The sequence below is a fragment of the Mustela nivalis genome, assembly GCF_964662115.1.
Source record: "Mustela nivalis genome assembly, chromosome: 1".
In the NCBI taxonomy this organism is placed as follows: Eukaryota; Metazoa; Chordata; class Mammalia; order Carnivora; family Mustelidae; genus Mustela; species Mustela nivalis.
Window position 1 is genome coordinate 144,282,941 of NC_139020.1, and position 10,515 is coordinate 144,293,455.

The 10,515-nt window shown below is 34.5% G+C and overlaps 1 protein-coding gene across 1 annotated transcript in view; it reads left to right on the forward strand.

Annotated features, from left to right (window-relative positions):
• Positions 1-10,212, forward strand: part of STT3B (STT3 oligosaccharyltransferase complex catalytic subunit B) — a 98,299-nt gene extending 88,087 nt beyond the window's left edge. The window contains exons 13-16 of the mRNA XM_082724167.1: positions 359-532; positions 3,256-3,369; positions 5,665-5,877; positions 8,582-10,212. Coding sequence (XP_082580293.1) covers positions 359-532; positions 3,256-3,369; positions 5,665-5,877; positions 8,582-8,662 — 582 coding nt within the window. The 3' untranslated portion in view covers positions 8,663-10,212. The remainder of the gene's footprint in view (positions 1-358; positions 533-3,255; positions 3,370-5,664; positions 5,878-8,581) is intronic.
• Positions 10,213-10,515: the final 303 nt, after the last annotated feature.

Sequence of the window (10,515 nt, forward strand, 5' to 3'; positions counted from 1 at the left end):
TCATCTGGTAGACTGAGAAGAAAAATATATTTGTATCAGCTAGATTGCTGGTCATCCTTGGCCTTGAAGTTGGGCGAAATTGTATTTCTTTTAAGCTTGCCTGCTTTTATATTAAAATATTAATTCCATGAAGCTTACTTATTTATTAGCACAATATTAGAACATATATTCAGATGTTGACATTCCTGCTATAATTGGTTGTAGTAAGTAAGGTGCTTATAGAACTTGGTAAATTTGTTGAATTCATAGCAAATCATCTCTTAGAAAAGAATTCCATGTAATTCGAACTCTTGAGGTACATTCTGTCCGATATTCATTCATTTTTATTTTTAGTGTACATATTCTCATTTTTCTATAGGTGGGAAAAGCTATGTCTTCAAATGAATCAGCAGCCTATAAAATCATGAGAAGTCTGGATGTAGATTATGTTTTGGTTATTTTTGGAGGAGTTATTGGCTATTCTGGTGATGACATTAACAAGTTTCTCTGGATGGTTAGGATAGCTGAAGGGGAACATCCAAAAGATATTCGGGTAAGAAACCTGACCATTCTACATGTGTGAGACAGCTGCCAGTGTCCTCGTAATTGTCTTACCTTGCTAATTGTATCATATTTATTTTCATCATCTTATCCCCTAAATTAGTCCCTTACTCTATTTATTGAAATAGTAAAGCATTGAGCATTTTTCCAGGCTTAAAACTTTTGAAATTCACTGATACTGCTGTTCTCTCCTGTGAAACTGTCCCCTCTCAAGACTCTTGCTTTTTACTCCTTCACAGCCTTTCAGTTCTGCCCTTTCTTTCCATTTACATTGCTTCTACTCTGATACTAACCCTTATGATTATAAACCTGAAATAGGACAGTAACCTTGAGATTGTTCTCTTTGCCTCGGTCTTGTTTCCTGTCCCTAATGTGACTTTGATCATATCATTGTCCAACCTAAAAGCCTTTAGTATACTAAGGGTTTTAAAATCAGAGAGATGGGAGTTAGAACTAAAACCCTGGCACTGTCAGCTTGGTGCTATGGGCAGCTTATTTTTGTCCAGTCAGCATTACATACTTGAGGCATTAGGTCTCATTCTTGGTTCTGGTGTTATAATGGTGACTAAGGTAGCATAGATTGTCACTAATGGACAGGCCAGGAGTAATTAATTTGTGGTGCTGTTATGAAAATTTGTAGGGATATAGATGAAGCTCAGCCTCGGGGTTGGTATGAAATAATCTCTACTGAAGCAGTGGTATAAAATCCAAACTCCTTTGCTTGGAATGTAAAGCCCTTAATATTTTCCTTTATTTTTCTGGCCTCTTGTCCCTCTCAACTTTTTCCCATCCGTCAGTCTACTCCAGCCTGTGAAATTTGCCTTGTGGTTTCTTTCTTTGACTTATGTGATACCTGTGTTTATATACTCTTCTCTTTCTTGGAATACTTTCCCTACCACAGATTTATCCACTCTCCCAAAGCCCTTCTCTGGTGCATCTGTGTGTTTGTTTATCATCAGATCACATGCAGCCTGTCTCGTTCATACATTCTAAGATCTCTCTCCCTCTCAGTTGTGAGCTCATAGAGGATGGGCACCCAGCATTGTGGTTACATGATGAAGGGACAAAAGACGAGAGTAAGATACACCACTGATCCAGAATAAAAAAAACTTTTGGAAAAATGTATGTATGTGTGTCATATGACAGGGATGAAGTAAAGCTCCCAACTTTCTGTTCAGCTGTAAATGCTGTGATGGTTTCCCTTAACTGTGATTTTAAAACACTACTTCATTGTATTAAATTAATCTTAATTTTTCTAGTATGTGATTTCCATTTATGGATTTGCTTTAGCAGTGTTAAAATTGTGACATATGTTCCAGTTTCCATGCTTTTGAGTATTTTTGAACTTTGAGAATAAGTATACATTCACATGATTCAAAAAATAAAAAACAGGGGCACCTGGATGGCTCAGCTAGTTAAGTGTCTCAGAGTCCTGGGATCAAGCCCCTCATCTGGCTCCCTGCTCAGTGGGAGTCAGAGAGTCTGCTTCTCCCTGTCCTTTTATCCCTCCCTACTCATATACTCGTGCTCTCGCTCTCTCTTGTCCCAAATAAATTATTTTTATTTTTTTAAAGAGAGAGCCTGAGCAGTGGGGGAGGAATAGAGGGAGAGGAAGAAACAGATTCCCTGCTGAGCAAGAAGTCCAACAACAAGGGGCTCGGCTCCATCGCAGGCCCCTGGGACCATGACCTGAGCAACCCAAGCATCTTATAAAATCTTTAAAAATAAATAAATAAAAATATAAAGAGATATACAATAAAAATTTATCCTTTCCCCCAAGGAAAAAAAATGTCCCATGTTTTATTATTTTCTTATGATTTTTATTTAAGCAGGTAATGAGTAGCAAAGTATATACTTTGTTTTTGCTTTTTTCACTTTGCCATATATCTTGGAGAACGTCCCATATTAGAATATGTGGAGAGCCTTCTTCATTCCTTTATTGCACATCTACACAGTGGTTGCTCAGTTGTGTCTCTGCACCATGATGTATTTAACCTTTCCCTCTTGATGGATACTTGGGTTATTTCCAGGTTTTTAGTCTTAATAAACAGAGGTATAATAAATAACTTTATGTACTCATTATTTTGCTGATATATAAATATCTCTGTAGGATAAATTCCCAGACAAGAAATTTCTATTTGTATTTCCAACTTGGCCCTCTTAGTGGTTAATCTATAAATTTTATGTAACTCTAATAAAAACTGCCACAGTTTTTTTAGACATTCTCCTCCCCAACCAAAGAACTGATTATTTAGAGTTCATATGGAAAAATAAATAACTTTTAGGAAAACTCTAAAAAGGTGTGATTGGGTTGAGGATGGAGCAGTTAGTAAAGGGCTAGCCTACCTGGTATTAAATGATGCATTGGCACCATTCTTTTTAAATAATTGAGATTTTATAACATGGTTTAAAATCTGCCTTCCCTCATGTAACAAAGTTCTTTTCTTGTGTTTTCTTGACACTCTTATTTTTTATAAATGATTTCTAGACTCAGCTTTTAAAACAAATCCTTGATAGTTTTTGCAGGTTTCTTTTAGAGGTCATGTTAAATTTATAAATTAATCTTTTAATACCATATTTTTTGAGATAACTAAATAATAGCTTTCTGAAGATCCTCAAGAGCTACTTCTTTATGAGTAAATGAGAGGAGGGAACCTGGTAGCTTTGAATGTGTTAAATTGAACTGACACCGAAATTTGATTTCTTTTCTTGTAGGAAAGTGACTATTTTACCCCACAAGGAGAATTCCGTGTGGACAAAGCAGGATCCCCCACATTGTTGAATTGCCTTATGTATAAAATGTCGTACTACAGATTTGGAGAAATGCAGGTTGGTTACATCAGTTTTCCTATAATCTTTATTCAAAGGAATATTTTTAAAGTAGTCTTGTTTGCCTCCAGAAAACAGGATAATGAATGTTTTAGTTGTGTTGTATAGAAAAATATGCCATCTAAAAAGAGTCCACACACCCCTTAAATTTAGATTTCTGAAACTACTATGTAAAAAGTTAGGGGAGGAAGTTTTTTAGAACAAAGATTTCTTTCCAAAATATAATTAACATTAGGCTCAAATTCAGCCTTCACTTGCCATCTTAACTTTTGATCTCATGCTTTTGGAAGACATTTTTCTGTTAAGGAGAGGTCTTCTAGGTAGGAAACCATATGATCTTCAGTAGGCTACTTTACTGTTCGGTGGTGAAAAGTCTGAAAGAGTCAGATTATATAGTCACTTCTATATGGATATCCTGTCTATCTCTGTTCTGTTATCACAGCTAGCTGGGACTATCTGGGTAAAAGTTTCCTAGAGTATTAGAATGATGTGCATACAAAAGCTTAAGGGCCCCCAAAATGAGTGAATGTGTAAGGAGACATTGTGGCAAAAAGAAAAGAGTGGTAGTGGCAAAAAGAAAAGAGTAGTACTGCCATTCCTTCCGTACTACCTGGATTTTAGCTCTGGCTGTGTCAGGTTGTATAAACCTTAGACAAGTCACATCCTCCCTGGAGTCATTCTTTTCCTTGTCTGTATATGATGGGTATTGGACTGATGACTTGATTTCTGGGCTTCTTTGTAGCTTTTACATTATATGACTATAATACCAGGTTAGACCTTCATACTAAAATTTCAGCACAAACTGCCTGATTTCATGTTGCATTCTGGTTGATTACTAGAAGGTAGAGAAAAAATTGCTAGTTGAACTTTATATAGGGGTCAAGGTAATTATTATTCATTTGGAATTACACTCTGTAAGTGGCTTTTTTTCTGTTTCTGGTTTTTTTTTTTCTTTTTCTTTTTTTTTTTTGAAAGTACAGCTGGCAACGTAATACTACATTTATTTCAGGTATACATTGTTGTAATTGGACAAGTTTAGACATTGTGTTCATTAAGTGTAACTTCCATCTGTCACCATACAATGCTATTACACAACCATTGACTATATTTATATTCTGCAGGTGGCTTAAAAAAAATAGACAGTAATTTTACTACAAGATTTAGGGTTTTGTTTATGTTTTGATTTTCTTTGAAGGCAACTGCATGGTCTCTAAACTCATGTAAGAAAGAAGCACTTAACGCATGATAATTAGCTATCTCAGAAACTGATTCAAAAATTATTTTTCTGATCATAGTGATAGCATCAAAAGACTTTTTCATGTGTGCGTCCTTTAAATTTATCAACAGTTTCAAATCATACTTCAGTCATGCATTCATTTTGAGATCTTCCCTATTAAAGAATAATAACTGTTTAAGACATGAGTACAGCTTTTATAGATAAGCAAGAACAAGTTATGCCCTCATTAGCATTTGTTTTTGTTTTAAAGTTGAATTTGCTCGTGCTCTGTGTGAACATAAACTTAGTCTGAGAATTTCTTAAAGTCTTCTCCCTTCTCCCCACTTTTTCCTTTTTTCATTCCTCATAAATCCTCCCGTGGTTTGGCTTTTCTAACTTCCTTTATAGTTTCCACTTTCTGGATATAGTATCACTGCTTACTTGTGCATTTATTTAACAAACAATACTGGGGAGATAAAGCCACACTCTGAATAAGATAAAGTCATCTTACAGCTTCCATCCTGGTGGAGGATACAGATAATTTTAAAAATACATAAAAAACTTTAGCAGTGAATGCTATAGAGTAGAAGATGAGGAAACAATGGAAGAGACTTCTCAGTCACCAGTTTCAAGAAAATATTTCCCTGGTGTTTGGGCTGAGACCAAAGGATAGAGCAGAGCCAGCCTAGCAGAATGAAGCTGGATGAAGAATTTTCAGGCTGAGAGAGTAGATAGAGCAAGGCCTTGAAACAGAAAAGAAATCCCTTCTGTATGTTTCTCTCTGTATACCTATAATAAAGAGGGCTTTGATGGATTTCCTTTGGCTGGCTGTTTTGGTTTTTTATGCCCGAAGGCTGTTCATCTACTCTTAAGGGTTCAGTGAAATTCTGATTTTGCTGTATTTAATTTCTCTCTTCCTATCTAGTTAGCAACATATGAGAAATGTTAAGATACATTGCTCTGATTCTGTTTTCCTAGTTTAAAGGGAGAGAGTTTTACTCTGATTATAACATTTACTATCTTCTAATACTGATGTTTTCCAGTATGGTTAACATCTCATACTAATGCCACTTTTGCAGCTGGATTTTCGTACACCCCCAGGTTTTGATCGAACGCGTAATGCTGAGATTGGAAACAAGGACATTAAGTTCAAACATTTGGAGGAAGCCTTTACATCAGAACACTGGCTTGTGAGGATATATAAAGTGAAAGCACCTGATAACAGGGAAACACTAGACCATAAACCTCGAGTCACCAACATTTTCCCAAAACAGAAGTATTTGTCAAAGAAGGTGGGTGCCAAGGGAAGTCATTAGTCTATAAAAGGGTAACTCAGAGTTCATTGGTTTGTCTGAAAAACAGTTACTTAAAATTACTACTAATAAATCTTCATTTGCCAGATCTTTGTAGACTATAGCTTATATACAAAGTAAGCAGCAGGCCATTCTTTTAAAACTGAGCACTTGAGATAGCCCAAACAACAGCCTTTTCTGGATAGTATCGTGATTATTGATGAACCAACCTGAGATTTTCCCAGAGGTATTCAGGCTTTAGTTTGCGTCATTCCCATTAGTAAGACTTACTTGAAAGTAAAATATATCTGTGGCCATCACTTTCTGAACTCTCGTTGAAAGTAAAAATGTGATTGGTTTCTCATCTTTTAGTCAAAGCAATTTTACATTGCATTGTCATGTTCCATTCTTAGTATGTTGCTACAGTATTACTGAGTAAAAAATAAGTTTGAATTGGTAGAGTCTTGAATTTTAAAAAATCATAAGAATTATTTTTAAATGTAATTATGACAAAGGTTGTAGGCAGGAATTATGATGATGGGACTATTCTAGTCCTTTTGTAATAAATACTTAATAAGATATGAAGTATTTTATTGAAGGTCATTATTGCTCACTTAAGCCAAATAGATCTAATCTTTGCTATAATGGTCTACTAAAAATGAATATTTATATAGGTTGCTCTCTATATTAAGGTACTACTCTTATAATACTAATTATTAGACCCGTTTCAGTTTTAAGTCTTGAAAGATGCTTAGGTTTACATTGCTTGGATGAGGATTTTTTTTAAATCATTAGAGCAGTTGTCTTTCTCTTTGCATTACTTAAAATATATTCAAAGTATAGATCATTTATATAAATAGGAACTTTTTAAACTAAAATTTTCTATCAGGTATAAGTCACTGACCATATCTAGACTGATAAATTTGTATGTCACATGGAGCTGCCATGCGTTAGTCATATCCAATTCACTGAACAGTATTTGCATCAAATGACAAATGATCTGGTTTTTCATAGTCATGTGGGCAGAGAAACTGGTGAGTCACATCAGTGCAGAAGTCAAAATAAATGCTGCTAGTCTCAAGGCACTTATTCCTAAGACATCTAAGCCCTGTTAAAGTCTACCCTTTCTGAGAAACAAGACCATTGAACTTGCTGATGATAGTGAATTTTCTAAATCTGACTTCTTTTGTCTTCCCGTGATTTCCCCCAAATCAGTAAATGAATCAATAAATAAAAATTAGTCTCCCTTGTATGCCCAAAACCTATATTCTAGTAGCCAACAACACAGGTTTTGAATCTCATGTTTCCATGTCTTTATTATTCTGTTTTATACTAGCACTAGAGGAATATTTGCTTTCCTCTCCCCACCCCAGTTTTTACTTTTTTGGGACTGTGTAGTCATTTGAAAACTTACTTCTGCTACTACAAAGCTGATAAGGCTGAGGCACTAGGAATTGTATGTAGTCCAGGGCTGGAGAAAGACTTTTTGGCATGGGTTGCTGAGGTTCTAGTTACATACTAGAGACCTGAGGCACTTTATAAGATCTTACAGAAAAGGTTTCATGTTAGAAATCTTTGGGTAATGATAAGGAAACTAACTCCTTGACCTGGTTTGAATCTTTTTAAATTGTGCCCTCTGAAATTTTTTATTTTTTGTCTTTATAAATTAATAATATTAAGTAGCATAAATTACAAACAAGTTAGCAGTAGCTAATTTTTATAAGGACTCATTTGCCTTGTATTCTTGTGCCTGTTAGAAAAAATTATAAATTGTTTTAAACTGACATCATAAATTACATGACGCAGCATTTACCCTGTTTCTAAAACCACCTGTAAGAGTTGTATTTAAGTCTTCAGCCTCTGATAAGTGCCTTAAATTTAAGTGTTTGCTCTTTTCAGTATCTGTGGCTGTGTCAAAGTGGCAGACACATGTGTCTGTATGATTAGTCTTCTAAGATTGTAACACAGCAAATACTTTTGCAGTAAGTTCTAACACACATTTGTAGTGATTTGTTTCTTACACCAGAAAACATCTGTTGAAAGTATTTTAGTGGGATCCTAAAGTGTTTAGAAAAATGTTTTGTTTTGTTTTTTAATCTATGAAATTTTTTTCTTGGTGTTTGGTTTTGTTTTATATTTCATTTTTTAAGTACTTATTTTTTACCTAAATTGGGAGAATATGCCAAGTAATTTTATTTCTTTCATTTTTGTAGATAGGTACAATCCTCATCATTTTACACATAATGAAAGTTCCTAAGTTATTTTGTATTTTTAATACACAGCTAGTTCTTGAAGGCTAAAGCAGAAGCCACATTTAACATTTCCTGATTCCTTAGTCTAGTGTTACGTTCTGTTATGCCTGGAAATGTGAGTAATAATTACAGCTAAGCATTTAGAGGTTGAGAGGAGAGGAAAGAGTTCATTTACCCAATGGTAAGGAATATACGAAATACATTTGAGGAATATTGTGGTAAGTGCTTTCATCCTAAAGCTAGGGACCTAGTCTAATTTACCTTGAATCTCTAAGCATACTTAGCATAGAACTATTATTGGTGCTCATTGATTGTTCAAGTCCAGCTATAGGATGAACTCTAAGGGCTTTATTAAGACAGTCTTCATAAAAATGCTATAAACCATGTGTGTAATATTTTTTTAATCTGTGAGAAACCTACACTAATATCATGTGTTCTGTTTTCTTTTTTAGACTACAAAAAGGAAGCGTGGCTACATTAAAAATAAGCTAGTTTTTAAGAAGGGCAAGAAAATATCTAAGAAGACTGTTTAAATACACTGTTCTGGTTCCTAACTTGAAGCAGTTGTCCTTGTGAGAACCGGTCTTTGCCTTTAGCTCATGTCATGTTTCACAACAGAGGGTACAGAACCATCACTGGTCCAGATTAATGTACAAAATTTTCTGGCAATGCCTGATTTAAAAAATAAAATTGGCTTATTGAGAACAGCTATTATCTATTTGTAATGTGAAGCAAGACAGAGCACTGCTGTAAATGTCTAACAGCAGATTTTTTTTATTGGTACATATTATCCTTCAAATCTGAGAATTTGGACTAATTGCACCAAAGAACCCTCTAATTTGGTCCCTGGCACATGCATACTTGTCAATGTTTTTATTTTTTACAAGACCTACATTTTCTTTGAATTACCCAAATAGCAATATGTAAAATACAAATGACAAAATGTGATGTGAATTTCTTGAACCAGTAAACTAGTACAGGTCTGAGAAAGAGGTATTAGAAAAATAATTATACTTCCTTGAACTATATTTATTTTCATGTTTCTCCAGTGCAAAGATTGTTTCATCAAATGTATATTTTCTGTTGCTTACTGTTTGCTCTGTCAGAGAAGAAGCTGCTGTTTCAAAGATGGACCTCTGAGTAACTAATTGATGCCAATAGTTTTTTATGTTGACACATTGCTGCTTTTAGCAGTTGTTTTCACCAGGTACTCAACAGAGCAGATCTCATGCATTGTTCGTTCATTCAAGGGCTAAATTTATATCCTTTGGAGGGCATGGCAGCTGCACAGAATGTTGCTTACCAGGATGGGTTTTGGTATCACTGAGATTAGCACTATGTTTACATGCAGAAGATTAAGGAGAAAACCCTTAAAGTGGACAGGTATCCAAAGTTCCTTTTCTGTGACTCTTCAAAATGACAAAGGATTTGTAAACTTTGCCTGGATTTCTCTCATTTTATAATAGTTTCATCCATCACAATGATTTTATCCTCCACTCCATTTTTTTAAATCCCTAAAGCATTTGATGAAACACTCTTTAATGCTATATGCATTTTCTTACTTTTATTAAAAATGTGACAATTGTCAAAAAATGCACTAAAATATAAATGGATATTGAACATGTTCATTTTCCAGCTTATAGGCAACTTTATATAGACTTGAAAATTTTCTCCAGTTGTTTAGTAAAAGTGAAAGAGAAAGGGTTTTTCCTGCCACAGGATATAACTTTTTTTTATATAAACAAGCATAACTTACCACTGCTTTTGGTGGAAAAGTACAGAATAGTATGTACCTTTTATGAAGAAAAGTGTAATTTACAATATTCAGTGAGAATGTTACTGCTGATTTTCTTTTCCAAAGTGTAGAATATTCTTTGATTTATAGAATTCATTTTTGACCCAGATGATGGTTCTTTTACAGACCAATAAAATGGCTGAACATTTTCACAAATAAAGTGTAACTAAATCTGGATTTCTGATACCTTGTCATTTGGGGGATTTTATTTTACTTTGTTGCTTTAAAATTCAATGCAGAGAAGTTGTTGACTGTAGGGAAATAAAGTTAATTCAAATTTTGTGTTAAGTGTTGTCTTTCATAAAAATTTTATTTTTGAAAGGAGTTACAGAGTACTGAACACACAATTCCTTCCTTGTTCACTTTTACAAAGATTTTAGAGAATATGTGTGTAATAGTCCTCCCTCTATGTGGTTTGGCTTTCCTCGGTTTCAGTTTCCTGCAGTCAACTGTGATCCAGAAGCAAATGATCCTCCTTAATGATGCATCTTCAGAAGGTCAGTAGTAGCCTATCGCACATCACAGTGCATACGTCGTTCACCTCACATCATCTCATCACATAGTATTTTATTCTCTCACATCATGATGAGA